This window comes from Coturnix japonica, chromosome 4, assembly GCF_001577835.2.
Source record: "Coturnix japonica isolate 7356 chromosome 4, Coturnix japonica 2.1, whole genome shotgun sequence".
In the NCBI taxonomy this organism is placed as follows: Eukaryota; Metazoa; Chordata; class Aves; order Galliformes; family Phasianidae; genus Coturnix; species Coturnix japonica.
In genome coordinates this window covers 73,484,851-73,505,338 of record NC_029519.1, presented here as the reverse complement: position 1 = coordinate 73,505,338, position 20,488 = coordinate 73,484,851, and the positions used below count along the sequence as shown (strand labels likewise).

The following is a 20,488-nucleotide window of genomic DNA, read 5'->3' as shown; positions in this document are numbered from 1 at the left end:
AAAATAAGATCAAAATTAAAACTTTGAAGGTTGTACATCCTCATATAAAATGGGTACATATTATGATTCTGTTTAAGGGAGTACATTTCTGCTTTCATTTGGGGGCAGAACAGTTGTGGTAGCCTGGTGCCTTTACCATTATGATATATTAATAACTAAATGCTACCTCTGGAAGATTTTGTCTTCAATCTAAGTACAAGTGCTGCCCGCCAGCAGCTTCATAGCGAAATAATGAAGCAGCTATAAAAAGAATGTAACTTTTACCAAACCAATCTCTTACATTTAGAGTGAATCAGTCCCACACTTATTATGCAATGACAAAGGAGCTTCTGTAAAGTTGAGTTTCATGAACTGTATCCATAATGATAGACAATTTTAACAATCTTTTAATTCTGTGAGCTTTTTGCTCTATAAACTTATATCAAACCGTTATAGTTTAAGGCCTGGTATTATCCTACATTAACTTGTTTTGTTAATTCCTTTGTATTAACATTCTCAAATCATTGTTTTTCCTTCCTCAAGAACAGAATCTTCTCTGCTCTAGAAAGTGATCCTTTATTTGCACATCATCCTGGAGAAGAATTGAGCCGTGAGAAGTATCAAGAGCTGACGTTCCTGCGCTGTAAAAGGCTCTTTGAGTATGATTTTGTTACTCAGCAAGAGATCATAGAGAACCCATTGATGATATTAAATATGGTTATCTGTATAGGAATGTATGACTGGTCTCCATGTCTCCAATTTTGCTTACACTGTGGTGTAAGTAAAGCTGTAAAAATATTTTTGAAGTTTCTTATAACACTCTTGTTCTGTTGGTTTTCTGCCCGTTTTGTTACAACAACATATCTTTCTAGCCCCTTGTTTTCAATAACCAAATTCAGTTTAGTTCAAATTTAGTTGTTTAGAAGACTCAGAGGTCTGTGGGATAACTTTAGTTTAGTAGATGTTTTTGTCAGCTAGCTGGAATCCTGTCTGGTGAGTGCAACAGCATAGGCACAGCTACTATTTTGACTTCTTCAGTTCCACCTTCTTTTGTCCCTTCTTGCTCCTCAATGGCAGTAGCAGCAAAAAGAACTAGGTTTTATGGGCCCTGTTTGGTGTTTGTGTCTCTACTACAACTCTATATACAGTTGTCTGAAACTTCCTTGCCTCAGCCCCTGGTGTGTTGATTCAGGGCAGAATACAGAAGTAACAGAAATCTGTGTAAAGACGATCGCCAACATCAGTGGGTTCTGTTCATCACTTTGCCCCTAGATTAGTCTCTTAGAAAGAATACTTCACATGGCTGATCAAATAATAGTAGCTGAGTTATTAATACTCATTGCTGGGCAGTAGAGGTCCGGGATTTAGAGTTTTACTATATGAACATCCATCTAGTAAATTGAACATATCTCTTGTTCTCGTTTGGTTGTGAATCAGATACCTTCAGTTCCCAGCAAACTAGAATATTCTTACAGTTTTATATTCTTCAAGAAGATATCCACAAGCACAAGTGGAAAATGAGCTCAACAAGGCTTATTTAAGAGTTTGCAATGAATGCTTGATCAGATTCAAACAGTGAAAATTTGCTACTTTACCTGATCTCTTTAATGAACGTCATTACTACAAATTCTTATGTATATACATTTGTGTTTTCCATCACGAGGTCACTGATGCATTTTCTGTTTTTGCAGGTATTTGGAGGTACAATTTTGAGTGCTTCAAAAAGGTTTGCAGACTTCTTGGAGAAAATTTATAACATGGAGGTAAATTTCTTTTGATAGCTTTTTAGAACTGGGTATTTTCATAACCATGGCGCTCAAATACATTTTTGTAGTGTTTTTGATCTACATAGCTATGTACCTACCAATAAATAACAAAGTAAAGGAAGACTGAAGAGCACACATTCAAGCAGTCAGTCCTGACTATCTCACTAGCAATTCTTACACCATTTCCTGAATCTGTTTTAGTCTATTCAAGTTAACGTGCAGACAAACTTTGTTGACTTCTCCCAAAAGACAATATAGATGACACTATATCAGTTTTGCTCCTTCCCCCCACAGTCTTTTAACAGTATTGTAGCAAGTTTTATACTTAGACATTCCCACATCTGCATCACGCACTGTGCAGCACATATCCTTGGTGAGATGCTAGAAATATTCAATAGCAGTGCTATAAGCCGGAAAATATTAATGTCTTCACACTATATAAACACCACACAGAGTCCAAAGGAGAACTAGAACCAAGTGCACTGTGCAGTAAGTAAGTGCATCCACTCTGATACAGAAAGAGCCAATCCTAAGCAGTTTTTCCTGGTCAGCATTTACTGTCTGGCTTGATCCATAGGCTTATCATATACTGATATGATAGAAATGTAACCCCTGCTAATAATTTAGACTCCTTGCCTTTATAAAAGTAAACAGCTTCATTCCACTTCTCCTTTGACTTTGGAAGTGAGAACTGTTTGTATTGAGAGCAAACTCACCCGTTTTCACTGCACAGTCCTTCTCTCAGCTGAGGCCTGAAAACTGACCATCTCTGCCTGCCTAAGTAAGTCAGCCAGCAAAGGAAAAAAATCTTTTCCCTTACTGCAGGCATCATAGGTACTCCCAGCCTTAGGATTATATCCAATTGGCTTCTTTGCAATACAAGCTAGTATCTAACAGCTGAATATTCAGTAATTTACAAATGTTATAGTTTAAATTGCCCTAATTAATTAGTCTTGAATTATGCCTTATATCTCTTTAGATTTTTGGATGTTTTGCTCTTACCGAACTCAGCCATGGAACTAATACCAAAGGCATACGGACCACTGCCACATTTGATCATAACACTCAGGTTAGTTGATGTACAGTAGTAGTGCTCAGTGCTGTTTATCTGAGGTTGTTTGTTTGTTTGTTTGTTTTACATTCAGAAAACACAGTACTTGGAATCTAAAACATCAGAATGTTAAAGCTATGTCTACATTTCAGGATACATATATTGTACAGAATAGATGCTCTTCATGGTCCCCTAGTTGTCCAAGCTAGGAAATTGGAAACCATCTTTCACACTGTTAGGCAGGCTTCCTCTCCAGAGAAAACTGCACAAGAGGGAGATGGTCCCTGTGCAGATTCGAGCATCGTGTGGACTCAGCTGAATTTAATCAAGACCCAGGGAATGCTTCAGAGTCCATCACTTTGCTTTACTATGTTAACTACCTAAGTGAGAAGTTTAGAGGCTGAAATTTAAGCCTTACAATCAAGCCACGAACTACTTCTGCTCTAAATTCTTCTTAGCCACATGTATTCTGTCCTAAGTTGAGCAGTGTAAGAGAGATCTCAGCTACTCAGGCAGAGTACAGAATGAAAACTTGGTAGTTAATACATGGTTACAAAACATTATCTTTGTCACAAGGAAGCACTCAATAGATTTTATCATTTTGATCATTTTTCTCCTTTTTATTTTGTGGCTGCAGGAATTTGTCATTAATTCTCCTGACTTTGAAGCTGCAAAGTTCTGGGTTGGTAATATGGGGAAACATGCCACACATGCAGTTGTGTATGCCCAACTCTACACTCCTGATGGACAGTGCCAAGGATTACATTCCTTCATTGTACAGGTAGGATAGAAACATGGTTAATCTTTTGTCTTTTTGTGGGGGTAAGAGACCTCAAAGATTTTCTGTTAGTGCTGTTTCTTATGTCTGACTATCATGTACTTTTAAGTAATGCCTTCAACATTTATTGCAAATGTAATGAGTGTTCTGTTTTTAAATGCTCACTGTGTTTTTGTGGTGGTTGTACAGCCGATTTTATGTCAATTTTATGCAGCTGGAAAATACAGAATAGTTAAGATTTAAAATAATCTGTGCTATGCGGAGTCCTGAAACTCTTGGCTTAAAGTGGAAAGTTAAAAAGTTGAAGAAAGTAAAACCGACTGAACAGAATTTACTACAAAATCAGACAGTATCTCAAAGTTGAATATTATACAGAAGTTTTCTTTGTTCCTTCTGTATTTTTTATGTCTAATTGAGGTTTCAGTGCTTGTTCAATCCACGCTAAAGTTTATTTAACACAGTAGTTTAATTGACCTAAGTAACTTTTATTACATGATCTGTATCCCGAATGAAAGAGTATATAACTATGATTTAAATCTACGACTGTGTGCTTGGAAAAACAAAGACCTTCATTTAATGCTAGTAACAAAATACAAGTTGGGCATATTTTCACTCTTTGAAAAGTTTAGTCAATGACTAATATTTCCATTGGGGAATGGAAATAATATTTTCTTCCACTTCTATGCTATGCAGATTCGTGATACAAAAACTCTCCTACCAATGCCAGGAGTGATGGTTGGTGATGTAGGAAAGAAAATTGGGCAGAATGGGTTGGATAACGGGTAAGTCAATCCATTTAAAAGAGGAAGCATTCTACAGTGTATCAAGTGTAGTGGTGCAAGTACCCTGTGTCAGTTCTGTCTGTACTTCTGAGATTGTGAAAGAGCTAGTGGCTTTAATTTGTTCTTACTTAAATTACATATGTATATATGTGTGTGTGTGTGTGTGTGTTCACACACATCAATTTTGAAGAACTTTTTAGAACTTTTTGGAATCTAAAGTGCTGATAACAATGCGGGTGCCCCCAGGTAGTCTTACAATCACAGGCTCTTCAACAATAATCCTGAAATAAATCCGTGAAGTTACAAACTAAAGTATGTCAGCCTCTAAGTTCATCCAGGTGTAAGCTCTCAGTTATCTTGCATGTTGATCTCCAGCCCACAGCAAGGATAATAGAAATTCACAGGCAAGGTTTATTGTTAATAAAGATATTAGTCTGACCCAGTAGGGCTGAATCTTAGACCCAGGTCAGAGACTCATTAGCTGTCTTGTTTAAAGCACAGGGTTCCTGGTCTAATCCTGTTCATTACCGAAAAGAAGGAGAAGGTTGATTACTTTTTCTGTATTTTTTTGTGTATGGCTGACATAAAGAAGTTCCATGTCTTTGACTGTCTTTCCAGAAGGATGTTGGTGTTATGTAGGTTTTGTTGCCTGTACCAGCACTCTCCTGCTGTCCCAAGCACCTATAATGTCAAAAATTGAATCAAAGTTTATATGTATCCAGATAATTCTCATCAGTGCTCTGTTACATGAAGATACAGATGAATGGGAAAATAAAACATGCAGAAAAGGAAGTCTTAGAGGAAAAATGTGAGAAGATGCCTGTAAAAGAGGTTCTAGTGTTTTTGGTGGGATTCTTTTGCCTGTGTCTGTGTTACAAACTTGTAGCCACCAGATGGCACAGCAGCGTGGGCCCGAGCATCCCAAAAGTAGTTCAGTTTGACATTTCAGTAGAAATAGTCAAATTCTGCTACTCATTCTTAATTTGCAGTATTGTTTTAAACACAACATAAGGAAAGGAGAAAAAGGAAATTTTTGCATGTATTTTGTATGCTCATGTTTATCTAATAAGGCAGGTTAAATTAGATCCCATTATGCTATGATTTAAAGTGTTACTTTCAATCTCTACTGCATGTTTGCCAGTTTTTTTAAGTATATGTTGTCTGAAGTCTGTCTCAATTACTATAGATACTTCAGTGTTATGCTCAGGATAAACGGTCAGAGTTTCATTCAGAGAACAGGAAATTTAAAAAGATACCAGAATTTGTTCCTGTACTTGGAGAAGTTTATGCTACTGTTTTTCAGTATGGGTACACAGTATCCCAAACATGCGTAGGCTGCATAGGACATGGGGAAGAAATTCCCCGTGCTCAGAATTAATTTTATGGTTTTAGAAAATTAATCTCTTGGGTCGTTTGGCTGAAGGGTGATTGACAAGCTAATGCAGAGCATAATGTTTTCTGGAGAAAGAATTTAAGAAGTAATGTGGGAGATTTCAGGGTGCAGACCCAACTGACTAGTCTGCTCCTTCAGAATCTGACTTTCTAAGTAATTCTCAGCATCATTGCTAGAATGTCCCAAAATCATGTATTTTCCAAATCAATGTAACTTCAGCTATCTAATTAGAAGGACAAAATCACTTTAAGGCATTTTAAAATCTGCTCCTTTCTATCATTCAAAAAATGTTCTGTAATATATTTATGCATGACCAAAGGCAGAAGTACAGTTTTTTTCTCATGGCAAATTTAGTCTCTTCCTGTGTTCTGTTACCAAAAAATAAATCAGGCTGCCAGCAGAGGATGCAAGTGCTTCAGTCTTTATTTGCATAATACAAAGATGTCCAGCACTTTTTGAAATGCACTGATCACTGAGGTCTCAAAATGGAAATATCTGGGGCAGAAAAAAAGTCACTAAGAGCTCCTGAGTGTTTGTGCGTCAGGGGCTTTTCCTTAACATGTGTGGCAGGTATGAGAGAGACATAAGCATTGGTAAGTGCTGATATGTGTTTGTGTTTCTCCTCTTTGGTTTTGGGGCTTTTGTCTACTCTGGTTCACTAACACTGCCAATATTATCCATTACTTCAGTGCACATCAGTAAGTGATTGGCAGCAAATCAATGGTGAAACAATTTCATGTCCAGTTTTATCTGCTGCTTTCCCCATTCAGAAAGAGAAAACAACCAAGTGAGTATGAGGAAAGAGTCTGAAAATTAGTTCTGTGTTTCTGAAGTAGTACTGAATGTGCCAGTCCATGTAAAACAAGTTCTGAGCTCATTCAGCTGTATCTGCTGCTAGCACGCATACAGTTTGTTGAGTGTACAAAAGCTAAAAGCTATGGTGAGTGAAGAACAAGTCAGATTAAGCTATCAAAGGTACAGCAAACTACTGCCAAGGAGAAAGCTATTTATTTGAATTGATTTCTTTGTAGGGGAAAAAAGGGATCTTTCTGGATGAAGAAGGATTGTTAGCATTGTGCAATTATAATGATGGACTTCAGAACACTGAACATTTTTCACTAGAAGTTAAACATTTCATATACAGTTAGCACGCGATTTCTGTGCGCATACAGCCTGCAAAATCATTCAGTTGTGTTTTCTAACAATCTCTGAAGCCAGATTCAGTGTTCTGGATACTGGAAAACAAACACAGCACCCAAGAGGAAATGGGTAAATGGGATTTGTTGGTCAGAAGAATCGCTATTGGAAAGAGATTGTATTCTGGGCTTTCCTTCAGTTCCTTGCATGCTAGAGAGGACATGCATCGTTCATTCTCAAGTCCTTTATATTATGTCTTCTAAATGGTTAATTAATTTCTTTATTGTGTGCTCAGTAGTATTTCAGTTTCAGTAATTCATAAAGATTCTGCTACTGCTGTTTTAAGCATAGTCCAAACAAAAGCATGCTCCTTTAAAGAGCTTTTGTCTCTCAGTATTTATGCTGTTAAATCTTACTTAGATTTCCTAATGGTTGCAGTTATTTTACTATGAAAGTAGGAGCTGTAAATTTTACAGCCTAAATAGTCTCTCAGAGCCTCATTTTACAATCCAAAGCAGAAGTTGGTGAAGATAAGTTGTACACTATGCTCCCTTGGGCTTTTGTTTCTACTCCCACACTGCCTTTTCCTTTGTGCTGGAACAAGCATTTGTGTAGCTGTGTAGTGGACACAGCTAGGGAACTGGAACTGTCTGAAAACTAATCTGACAAAAATACGGTCTGTTTTCATACAGATCATTTGTCAGGTCTGGTTCACTGCAAGGCCACAGAAGAGGCTGTTCCTGTACAGGAAAAGGGACAATACAGGGATGTAAATAAGAAAGCAAGCATAGAGATCAGTCCTGCTTCTCAAGCAAATAACGGTCGTCTGTATTTTTTATTGCCCTCCAGCTTCTGGCCAGAGTCACAATCAATTGTATAAAGAGCAATAATAATGAAGCAGCTATGAAATAAAAATAATTGTTAAAAATGCCATAAGTTATCCGAATTCGTTATCATCAATCCTTGTGAGCGGTGCCACTTTCAAAGTTAAACCAAATATTTTGTGAGACATATCTTGTATATTTGAACTTTAAGTCAAAACAGTGACTTTGCATTGTTGATGTTCCCCTGCTTTGCCCTTTCCACCTAGTTTCTACAGTCAAACTGAAATTGGATGCATACAGTACTGTGCACATTGCTAAGATGTTGCAATGCTGAAGAAAACTGCCTTATCCTCTCATTTTTGTCACTTTCCAGTACCTCAAAACTGCACAGCTGCAGCCAGTACATCAAGATAGCTATCTCAGTAACAGGCACTGGCAGTACTACAGGGAAAGGGGAGATTCGGTTTTGGTCATGCACTTGTTTTATCACCATCAGAGCTAGGGCTTCACATCTGCAGTGAATTTCAGACAGTCCTTTTTGTTGTTTTTTTTTTCTCAGCAGAGCTGTGTCAGCTCTAGACTTTTGCAGGAGTCTACACACTCAGAACTCCTTGCCAGACTGGCACTTAAACTCACTCACTTTATGGTGAATGGGTCTTAGTGTCTCCATGAAGTCTATTAAGATAGGATTAGGAGGCCTATGTTGTTTTAATACTACTATTGGGCATTTCTGTTGCAGACCTTCATTCTTAGATTACTCTCCGGTTTATAAAAGCAGGAGCTTAAATTCTGCCTTGCAGATTTCCCCAGCTTGTCTGTAATTTTTCTCAGCTCTAACCTTTCTGTGAGCTTCAGTATGGAATATGCAGTGTTTTCTTTCTCTTCTACAAACCTTTTAAGAATTATTCTTCCCAAGGTTTACTGTGTCCCCAAAACAGCCACTGATTTGTAGTCTTCCATTCATCTGCTTTCTTTTTGTGCCTAGAAGGATGGAAGAAACTGTCAGTGTACCAGCTCTAACATAGTCAATAACACAAGCTGGCAGGAAACGTGTTTGTATGGGTTTGAAATTCACCAAAGCATATTTGAGTTATTTGTACCATAGGTAACAGCTTATTAACTTAGTACTGGCAAAAGGAGCTCATGGCTTTTCCAGCTGCTCTTTTCTTTTTTTTTATCAGCATTACTGCACACCAGATGAATTACTATTGCATGATTTAAAGTCAGGAAGATTAACTTTGCTTGAAATGTTCCCTAAACTACTGGCCAGAGAACCCAAACAAAAATGCTACTATTGGAATTGTTTTTAACTCTGCTCTTCTAATCTAGGTGGAAATGTACGTAATACAGTTGTTTGACTCATGTATTAGATTTTGTAAAATTCCACGTTTCTTTAAAGCTCTGTGGAACATATTTGAAGTGACAGCTATCTGTCTTTCCTGCAGAGAGCTCTTAATCTCGTAAACACTAATTGCTATGTAGAAGAGGCCCCAAGCAGGGCAGCTTTCAAACCTATGGTCTTGTCATCACCACGTGAAATGTAGCCATTTTCCAAACCTATCGGTACTTGATATCCCCATGACTGTATATACAGGTCCATGATTGTAAGATATTTCTACTTTTCCTTGATTATTTAAGGAGATTTTCCCCCGAATGTGTTGACAGATGTGTTCTGTGTCTATTCACTATGCTTCCTAGGCTAATAACCTTTAGAAATGTAATAGTTGACTTCATTAAAGATTACTATTTATTTTTAATATGTTCCGAGATCAAGTTCAAGTTGGCCGGGACGTCAAACGTTTTCAAATTGCAAAGTTGTTGGAGAAGGAGCATAACAGCAGTTGGCAGTCAAGTCACAAGGTTGCCTAGCTCCCAGGTCCTATAAGGTTCTGCTTTGATTGTCAACACTCGTACTTATAGACAATGTATCATATTTCTTCGCTTGTGAGAATTTTCTATGGGATTTTTAATTGTTAATCTGCCTCACTCCTACACTTCTCAACGTTTTTGCCATTGTACATGCCTCTGATTTAATAGCAGCTTACAGAAAAAAAGGAAATAATAATGTCTAATGGCCATTATCAAAGAAAAAAAAGTCTAAACTTTCAAAAAATTGTCTTAGTGTATGAGCTAATTTTCACATTCAGAAAGTAGGTTGTTAATATCTAATAATTGGAAATTTAGAATTATGGTTCACTAGCTATGAAAAAAAAAAGTGATTATAAGAAGAGTATGGCTTTTTAAATCAAAATGATTCTAGGTAACATTTAATAAGCTGCAGAAGTAGCTGCCTTATACATATGTCTGACTGTAAGTATTTTCCAGTAGTTACTGTCTGCCTTACTGTTTCAATACATTTGTAGCTTCTTATCTAATGCTTAGTTTGTAAGGTCTTAGGAGCAAGCTCCTACTTGTTCTGTGAATGTACAACTAGCAAAACACTGAACTCGGAACCTAAACATTGCCATGAACATTCACTTGTAATTAATGTAATGAGTAATAATAAAAATAACCCCTCTAGTTCTAACATGCGTGCTATTGCTTAAAAAATAACAGTCGCTATACATTTTTATGTGTGATGGGTTTCATTTGTTGTATAGAGAGTGGAGGAAGTGAACTGAACCAAAAGATCTTTTTTGAATGAGATATTTCACTTTCAGTGATAAGAAAAATATTAACAAAGATGGATGTGACGTTTTTTGTTAATGCCAAAATGTGGTTCTATTATGAAGCAGTGTTGTCTCACTGAAACAAGCACTTAACAAAGCACTTCTTAGTCCAGTTAGGATAGCCTGCTTTTCTCTGTGCCTAAGTCTGAAAATACTCTGTATCTCTAAGGCTGAATAAATTCAGTATGCAGATATGTTTCCTTGGAAACAACTTGTAATTTTAAAGCATGTGCAGCAATGCAGCTCGTATGTGATTTGTTAATGTGAAAGACCTGGATCTCGTGGGCCTTATTAAGTAGATCAGCCTGTATTGGCAAGCAAAAGGAATTTGCTTTGATTACAAATACAGCTTTTCAAGTGCTATTAGATGCTGAGATATTAGTGAGTGGAGCAGATATTACTGCTATTGAGCCAAGTTGTTTTGTCCATTTGGGTGAGACAGTTCATATGCTTTCTTCCTGAAGAATACAAAAACTTGGGACATTCTGCCAATTCAAATAGCAGATGCTAGAGTGTCACAATTTAGAAAAGATAATGTCACTCATTCCTTCTTAAGATGGCACATTCCACAGAACAGGAATCCTAGTTAAAGGTTAAGCAAAGAAGGGGTCTCCTTTCAGTTCCTTCTTATTGTGCTAAATCAGCTGTGTCCTCATTTGTATTACAAGTAATGTGAAAGATCTTCACAGATCTGTATTTTAGAACCACAACAATGTCGTGTCTCTGTTCTAAAGCATTTACTGTCTCCAGACTGCACTGAGCAGCATCTCAGTACATAAGTAAACCATTTGGTTCAGCTGAATTTTCTGTGGTGAGGAGCTTTTTAAAGTCTGAATTGTCCCGTCTAATTCTGAGCAGGAGAAGGAAGATGAGTTGCTCATCTCCCCAAGCTTTTTAACAACTGAGATAACTAACTTTCCTATGTTCATGCAGACTGAAGGTTCATCTTAGGTTTGTGGGCTGTTGGTGAAAGTGTCTGTTGCACTGATTCTGTATAAGGTCTCTAGTAAGTAACTTTTAAGTAAGTTTATCTACTGTCCATCCCCATACAGAGCACACATTACTCTTCCATTAGTTGTTCTTTTTTACGTATTCACTTATGGAGTTGCTCAAAAGGTCCCCTAAGTGTTCTTTTTTAAGCATCACCTTAATTATTGAAAAAAACCTCAAGGTTAAGAGTGATAGCAAATCATTTCCCAGCTTGAACTTCCTCTGCTGCCCTGAGTGTGAAAGCCTTTGTTCTTCCAGGCATACTCTGTGAAAATTACTTCCCAGGCTTGATGGATTCACTGATAAGCACTGTGCAGTCTTGTTTTTGTTGTGACTTCTTTTTTTCTCTCTAATGTAGAGATTCTACTCTACTTCAAGGTAGATTTTACTTTATTTGCATACTTCTTTGACCAGGTTTGCCATGTTCCACAATGTCAGGATACCTAAGGAAAACATACTGAATATAAGTGGAGATGTCTCACCTGAAGGAAAATACTCAAGTTCTCTCAAGGTAGGGATCAGTTTTGTTTCATTAATGTAGTTCATTAAGTATACAGAGGTTGAGCATGTGGCCCTCAAAGGTTGGGATGTGCTTGATACCTCAACCTAAACAGCTGGTGAAGCAGTTTGATGTGAATGCTGATATTCAAATGGCCTTTCAGGGATGACTCAACTCACCTAGTTGGTTTTACTGATTTCCTGCTATTTAAACCTCCTTGGCAGTCCCATAGGAGCTTAGAGAAAAACTACTTTGGATTTGTTCTGAACAGCTTAACTGAATGTGTCCATAAATGAAAATTTCCCAGTCCACTGGGCTTCTGATCATCCTGTCAGAATTGTATCTTCGAGGCAGGCAATGAAGTATTAGCCTCACCATTTAGGCTGTGCCTTTTATTTGTTTAGGATGACAAGGAGCGTTTTAGTGCAGCTCTTGGATCCTTGTCCACTGGCAGAATTCTGATCACAGCAGTTTCTACGACCAATTTAAAGCTTGCCTTGTCAATAGCCATTCGCTTCTCAGCAACTCGCCATCAGTTTGGACCAACTGATGAAGAAGAAATACCTGTCATTGAATATCAAACACAGGTAAAAACTTTGCACTTCGCACCTATAGGCTTTTAAATAATGACACACAGATTTAGAGCTATTGGAAGTCACAATAATGAGGCTGGGGTTGGTGACATTAAAGTTGTCTTTCTCATCTGAAGTGTAGATCTTGGAATAGCTAAAATACAACAAAATATTCATATCTCTATGAAGTACATTGAAACATCTGTTTTGTGAAACAGTAAGCTTTTCTGTGAAATATTCTTCTTTATGTGCACAAAAAGGTATTGATGAAGAAAATAGCATAAATAATGTCAGTGCATCTTTTGCAATATCCTATTTTTCTCTTTTTTAGACTTTATTCTTTAAAAGTATACAAATCAATGCCGTTCATTGTGGTTATATCCCAAGCCATCACTAATTTCGAGAGGAATATAGCCAGTATTTTTTTCCAAAGAATATGTGGATGAAAAACACCATTTCATCTGAAAAAAAAAATACAACAAGAATAGTTATACTAAATTGGGAAATAGTGAGAGCTCAAATCAACTGAAACAGAAAGTTTACCACAAAAGAAATTTTAACAATAAACTTATCCAGTTTGTCCTTGCAAAGTGAATGTGTGTGTGTTTTCTTCCCCCCAGGCTTTCCAACTAGTCTTGCAACTTGGGAAGTTTCCAAAGCTTTCAATGAGCTTTAGCAAAATCTGCTTTCTTTCCACCTTACTTGAATGAACCTTGAGCAACATCTCACTTCCTTAAGCCTCTGGTTTGCTCAGGTTCATCCTATTCTGTAGGCTATGCTTGATGAACCTCCCCTTCTTGCTATACCACAAAAGCTTCCTTAAGCAGCTTCCCTTTTCCTTTATGGATTTCCGTCTGATTTGCACATTAAGATGTCATTTTCTCTTCTATCCAGACCTGAGTTTCTTTTTTCACAGAATGCAGCAAGGACGAACCTACATCAGCAATTAATAAAGAAGTAAAACAGTTACACCCTCCGTGGTGTTGATACTGAAGAAACATATGAATCATGACTGGCCCCTGGCATGCCAGACATTCTATAAACACAGAGAAAAAATATGTCATTGGTCCCCAAAGCTACAGTGAACTTTTGCACTGGTTTAACAGGATGTTTATCAGAAATTCATAAAATTCATGGACTGAAAAAGCATAACTGTAATTAAATTATAGACTAGTTACACTTAATTATGTTTATAAATAGTTACTGCTCAGCTGTCTTCACCATAAAATACAGTTCTTCAATTTGCACAAAGTAAAAATGAATGGTGTTTCAAAATTATAAGATATCTATGTGTATAAAACTGTAAAGTATATGTTTATCAATTAGTAATCAAATCTAATTATTGTTCCAGCAATGGCGTCTTCTTCCATATCTAGCTGCTGCATATGCATTAGATCATTTTTCTAAATCACTGTTTGAGAACTTCGTGGAATTTTATGCAGGCTTATTGACAAGGCAAAGGAGTCAGAGACAGGTGAGATATTTACACATTTCCTCTTAGCTGAGTTCTTACTACAACAGACTGGAAACTGTTAAAGTGAAGGACCTAGTTAGAAGTCATCTTATGATCAAGAATGACATCTCAGAAATGCGGTAACGCAAAGCGATGGATAAAGCTGCATTCAGAAGAGCACCCAGATGAGTTTTGATGGAGTGTTTAAAGTTTTATTGGCTTCACTGGTATTTGAGATTATGTTTCCTCACAGAACTGTTTATTGTAATTGTATGATAATATAAATTCAGTTTATGACTTTTGTGAATATGGTACTGCAGAAGGTATTTATCAAAAACTTTCCAAATTGATGCTATTATTAATTACTGTACAGACAATGTAAGTCTGGTTTGAATTTGCAATTCATATTCAAGCACTAAAAAATACTCTTTTGGAGAAAAACATTAAGATTTTTGAATCTTAATGCTGAATTTCTCAGCCACACTTAGTCCATCAAAAGTTACCCTTCATAAATGAAGTAGTTTGATGTATTGGTCTCTGTGCAAGGACTGATTCTCAGCCAAAATAACTGCAGAATGAATTTTTATAGCATATAAATTATATACATGTATTTAAATCTTGACAGTTTTAACTGTTAGGGCCTACACAGTGGCTGTGTATTGCTAAGATCATTTAAACATTCATATTTTTCCTGCTAAAATAAGGTCTGTGATGGATTTCTGTGCTCATGGTTAGATATTCTAACAGAAGAAGTGTCTTTTTGATTGTTTAATGTTATTTGATTGTTTAATGTTTTATCTGTAGAGATCTCCAGTGCAGTCACTAATGTTAGGCAAAATCCTGGCCTTCAGAGACAAACTGTAACAGAAAAAAAATCCATTTTTTGACAATTATAACAATTTAATCCATATGAATTCCTTCTGTTCTAGAGGAGATCAAAAGGAAAAAGAAAAGAAAAAGAAACAAACAAAAATGGAGAACTGCTCTCAAATTGCCTTTGGTATTCTTAACCCAACATCTCCAGAAACTCTTTGTAGTGTTGGACTTCCAAACATTCTTTCAAAGGAAGGCCATCATTAGTAGTGTAAATGCAGGCTACAATAATTCTTTGGAACTTTGGGGGGGACCATTGAAATTTTCAAATTCTTGGCAAAAGTGGTGCTTTAAAGATCAATGAAGACCATGGAAGGCAGTAAATAATGTAAATATCCCCTTGTTGACCTGAGTGAAAGGGATTGTTTATATCACAGAGGAGGCAGAAGCTTTCTCCGGATATGCTACCTTCAACCACCTGCCACTCCATCTCTGGGAGTTAATCAGGGAGTTATCCCATGCAATGCCATGTCAGCTAGCACATCCCAGCCACCTAACCGTATGTCCATTGCCTGGTGCAAATGTTTCCTGTCCCATATGAGAATGTTAGTATCCAAAAGCTTTTTGTGTCAGGCTACTCTGGGGGGAAGCAAAAGGAAAAAAAAATGCTCTGCACTTACATAGATCTCAGAAAAATTATCACTGACTTGTAACTTGATTTTCACAAAGGCTGATTTGGGACGTGAGATTCATGCCTTATCTGCTGCCAGCAAACCACTGTCTTCTTGGACTGCTCAGCAGGCAGCCCAGGAGTGTCGAGAAGCTTGTGGAGGACATGGTTACCTTGCCAGTAAGTCACAAACTGCTACATGCACTGATCAGAAGGTGAATGTTTACTTTCACATGTAATTTGACTGCTGTTCAGAGAGTCATAGAATTATTTGGGTTGAAGAGACTTTAAAATCATCTAGTTCCAAGCCCCCTGCTATATGCAGGGACACCACCTACTAGACAAGGTTGCTTATAGTCCCAACCAGCCTGTCCTTGAATGCTTCCAGGGAGGAGACGTTCACAGCCTTTCTGGGTAGCCTGTTCCAGTGTCTCACCATCCTCAGTAAAGAATTTTTCCTAATATCTAGTCTAAATCTGTGTCACGGTGTCTGAATTTTAGGAATATGTTTAAAAAGGCCTTTTTCCCCTCACATCTGTTTTTTAACATTTATTTTATACCTGACAGTACCAAAAAAAAAAAAAAGAAAAAAAGAAAAAATGTCGTTTATATTTCTTTTATATATCTTCGCAATATATTCATTTTCACAATCTGAATGGTGAAATTCCAAGCTCAAATGTTGGTAAGAACATCTGTACATACAGGAGCAGACAACTGTTTTACACTTTGTCACAGAACAATTATTTAATCCCTCATAGTTTAGACTGATTACGTATTAAAATGTGCACTTTTTTTTTATAAAGTGAATCGTCTGGGTGAAATCCGGAATGATAATGATCCAAACTGCACATATGAGGGAGATAACAATGTCCTGCTTCAGCAAACCAGCAACTACTTAATGAGCTGGATGAATTGCATTAGAGGTAAGTTTTCATTCTGGAATCATGTGTTGGACTCAGCAGTGAGTAGATAATGGAATTAAGAGGTATTTTCTGTCTGAAAGCAACTCATAATCATTTAATCATTTTGTAGAGCTTAAATAATGTGCTACAGACTCCATCATATGATACATTCACACATACACATATATGGGCTGCAAGAAATGTTCTGAGTCTTGCAGAAGCTGGTTAGATGTTTAGCAATCCCTAATTAAGTCAAGTAATATTTATTGGGAAGTGCAGTTTAGTTCAGTGAAACTACTCGTAACATTGCTATAAGCCATATCAGCTGACTTTGTAGCAGTCTCCTCTGGCAGTACATTTTGTAATTCTGTAGATAAATGATTTTGTTTCAGTTTTCTAGCAGTGTTTTTCACTGGCTAGAAAAGTTAGTGATAGGAATTGAATCTTACAGAGCTCATAGACAGAGATGTCAGTTTCTTCACCTCTTGTGCACCAGGTCACATCAGCCTGGGGTAGGCCATAATAAAATAAGTATTGTGTCTTAATTGCACATGACCTATCAAGAGGATGCATGGCTCTATAGTAGGCTTTTAGTTCCAAAGAGTGATTTGTTTTCTTGTAAGTAATTTTCATTTTCTTTGGTTTTTCAGATGAAGTGCCTTTTGAATCTCCTCTTGGAACAGTAAACTTTTTGCAAGACTACCACCATATCATTGGCTGGAAATTCAAAGCCAATAGTGTAGATGATTGCATGGACTCCTCAGGTAGCCTTTTGGTGTTGTTCAGCTCATAGTAGATCTTAAATTTCTTTCAGATTCAAAGATCTGAGATTATTAAGTATTTGTCAGAACACTATTTGATGACTTTCTTTGTATTAAGTGTATTAAAATGCATTTCCTTTTTAAATAACACTCTAGAATAGCATTTGTGATCTAGGCTTTTTGCCACTATACTATTGTTTTCAAGTGAAGGGGTAGGTTCACAAAATGTAGATCTATTTCTATTCCTGTATTTTTAGAAGAGACTAAGTAGCCTGTAGATCTAAGTCTTAATACAGGAGAGAATATAATAAGGTAAAAAGCTTCATGAAATCAGAAAATACTTGTCTCAGAACTGAACTGTGTATATACCTTGTCTTTTAGATTTGGTTCAGTTGGAACTAGTGTATGGACAGGCATGATATATCATCACTGTATCTTTACAATCTATCTTACTCAGCATTTATTTATTACAGCTGCAGTAATAGCCAAAGTGTTACATTAATGGATTAATTAGCAACACCTTCACATTTCATCTCAGATAACAAATGAGACTGCAGCAGAATCTGCATGTCAGTTGTAGCATTATAAATGTTAATGTTAACAATTCTGGCTTTCTTCCCTTATGCACAGTTCCTTTAGCAGCATATAAATGGCTGGTTTGCTACTTGCTCCGAGAAAGTGACCTAAAGCTGAGAAAGCAGAAGCAGTCTGGGTGCAGTGATTTTGAGGCAAAAAACAACTGTCAGGTAGTGCTTATTCAGCTTTCCTATTTTACTAGCTTATTTTCATCCACATTTGCCAGATCCTGTTGTTTTTTATCTTGTGTCATTAAGTAAAATTTCCTCAAGCACGAAGCAGTAAATCATCTAACTAATAATATATAATTCCCGTCCATTTGCATTGTACTGAACGTGATTGAAAGAGGACAGTTATGGTCAGCAGAAGTTTTCCAAGGTATATTTCCTTTCAGAAAAGCTGCAGGCATGTGCTGGGTGGTGTATGTAAGTATGGTATCACAACTTCTGAAAACTAAATCTACTACTATTAAATCTACTGCGGCATCTGATTATTACATCTCCATCTGCTCTTGTGGCCAAATACATACTATAGGAAAAAATCTTGCTCTGGCAGGTAGGTAAACTAGATGACCTAATAGGTCTTTTCCATCTCCAATTTCTATAGTGCAAAGTACTCATGAAAGATACCAGACTGACAGCATTGGAACCTGAAAAGGAAACATTGACAATCTACAAATAGCAGATCCACTCTCTCACAAGAGAGTTTTAACAGCTAGTAGTGGCTTAACTCCAAATTTCACTCTATATCCCTAAAGTCCCCAAATTCTTCTGTTACCTCCATGAGAAACTGGCTTGTATCCAAGAAAAGAAAACTTGCCATTTGTCACTGAACAGAGAAATCTGTTCCCTAAGATGGGCAGTGTGGCTTACCTTACCTGCAAAGCTCATTAAAAGTGGGAAGGAATATTCATCTCATCACCTATGAAAAGCCAACCTGCCTTCAAAAAGGGATGGTATGTACAAAACCAGCGGTGGAGGAAACCGTTCCTATTTTAGCCCTTGAAGCAACCTATTAGGGGTAACATTTAGGGTCAAATTCAGAGAGTTGCCTTCTTGTTGAATACAAAATAAGATTTAGAAATTCAAATCTGATTGCTTGTCACCTGGTCAACTCTTTTAAGGCTGATACCAGAGTCAGCATGTTAGAGAAGATGGCCTGCACAGCAGTATGAATGTTATTCACCACACTTCTCTTTTATGTGCATTGTGCTAAAATGTAAAGAAATGTAGGCACACAACTGTTTTTCAGATAAGCTTTGATATAGCTCCAGGTCATTGGGTTTTCTTTTTTGTCCTACAATTTGTCTCTGGGACAAGAGGATTTGTTATTTTAAACAACATACCTCAAAAACATCCAGAAACGATTTCCAATCTGTGCTTTAATTCATATTTGATTTTAAAGTTTCTGAGCATGAAGAAACACCTCTGTCAGCCCAGTGGCTGACTAATACACAGTGTTTTCTCTTGGTACGGTAGATCTGGAGGAGATTCCTAACCTATGTTCCAAGGCAGGAAGTGCTTTATATTACTTCTCTTTAATGTTTCACACTGGCTGGAAGATTGCCAATCTCAGAAAGTAGGAAGATCCATTTATTTTCAGCCAGGATATGGATAGAAACAATACAGAAATGTAAGTAAAGGTATAGGAGGAAACAGAATTTATAGGAGAGAAGAAAATTGAATTAATTCTTAATGCTTTATTTGGAATATTGAGACCTATTTCAATGTCATTAGAGAATTCATATTGCAACATTCTGATATAAATAAGTTCATCTAGTAAAGGGGAAGTCATCCCTAAACTTGCAGGGAGTAAACATTTTGCAATTCAAACTTGCATCTGAGATTGAACCAAAGTATGCCAGTGTACTGTTATCAAGAAAGAGACAGTGATCTTTGGAACATTCCTTTTAAAATCTAACAATAAATTTAAATGTAAAGGTGATGCAAGTATTTTTTAATAAAAATAAAAGGAAAACTAATTGAATAATTCTAAATGATACAAACTGAATAAATGAGCTAAAAAGCAAACATTGCTTCTTATCAATTCAACAGTCAGCCACAACGATTCCATATTCCACTTCTGTTCATCAGGTCATATGTTTTCAGTCAGTCTACTTTATCACAGGACATGCACCTTAAAGGTGAAGTATATAAAAGTAGACAAGTCTTTCTATGTGAGTACAATCACTTAAGGTTATATATTTCATATTAATAGTGACTATGAAGAATTGACTTGCCTTTCTGATCAGGTAGTTGTCAAGGATTAGTTGGATAGTTCCTTCAAAACATATTGCACTGAATCCACTTGTACTAACATGATCAGATTTTATTAATTGAATGAACTGTAGTAAGTTTTCAAGGGCTTACTAAACCCATTATCGTCTTTATAAATTTCTAGAAAAATGTAAGCCTGTTTTATTTATTGTAGAGTTGTGTAGGTTTATTGAAGACCTTAAACTGAGCAGATGTGATTTTTCCTGGTCTTCTCTCTAATATAGCTGCTTGCTCCTCTTCAGTCTGGGTGCAACAAGCACTGCCAAACTACTGTTTATGTTTGAGTTGTACAATATGTGTTCCCTTTAGATTGATAAGAAAATACCCAAAATGGAAAACAGTAGAAAATTAGGATCTCGTTTCTTAGGGATGTTTCACATGGCACTTTATGACTGAACTTTGTGGAGAAATTGTGGAAAGGCTTTACTCCTAGAGTTTCTTTTTGGACTTTAAAAAGAGACTTTAAAAAGTCTCAATCTGTATCAACAGATCTAAGTCAAGAAATCTCCATTGATATCACCACAGAAACACTATTTTGCAGCAGCTGGGAATTGTTTCCTTGTATTTTGTTGCTCAGTATCCTTCTCTGCTTTTTCC

General features: G+C 36.7%; 1 protein-coding gene across 6 annotated transcripts in view; it reads left to right on the top strand.

Moving 5' to 3' along the window:
- ACOX3 (acyl-CoA oxidase 3, pristanoyl) overlaps nucleotides 1-20,488 on the top strand; it is a 49,497-nt gene that overhangs the window by 3,810 nt on the left and 25,199 nt on the right. For 3 of the 6 annotated variants that reach the window (XM_015862690.2, XM_015862689.2, XM_015862688.1), the window contains exons 3-14: nucleotides 523-756; nucleotides 1,671-1,742; nucleotides 2,725-2,814; nucleotides 3,434-3,577; nucleotides 4,268-4,356; nucleotides 11,784-11,880; nucleotides 12,273-12,455; nucleotides 13,792-13,914; nucleotides 15,436-15,556; nucleotides 16,180-16,299; nucleotides 16,929-17,042; nucleotides 17,670-17,785. In XM_015862690.2, coding sequence (XP_015718176.1) covers nucleotides 523-756; nucleotides 1,671-1,742; nucleotides 2,725-2,814; nucleotides 3,434-3,577; nucleotides 4,268-4,356; nucleotides 11,784-11,880; nucleotides 12,273-12,455; nucleotides 13,792-13,914; nucleotides 15,436-15,556; nucleotides 16,180-16,299; nucleotides 16,929-17,042; nucleotides 17,670-17,785 — 1,503 coding nt within the window. Of the gene's footprint in view, nucleotides 1-522; nucleotides 757-1,670; nucleotides 1,743-2,724; nucleotides 2,815-3,433; nucleotides 3,578-4,267; nucleotides 4,357-11,783; nucleotides 11,881-12,272; nucleotides 12,456-13,791; nucleotides 13,915-15,435; nucleotides 15,557-16,179; nucleotides 16,300-16,928; nucleotides 17,043-17,669; nucleotides 17,786-19,708; nucleotides 20,487-20,488 lie in introns of those variants that run through there. The other 3 variants (XM_032444152.1, XM_015862691.2, XM_032444153.1) reach the window with 3 other exon arrangements.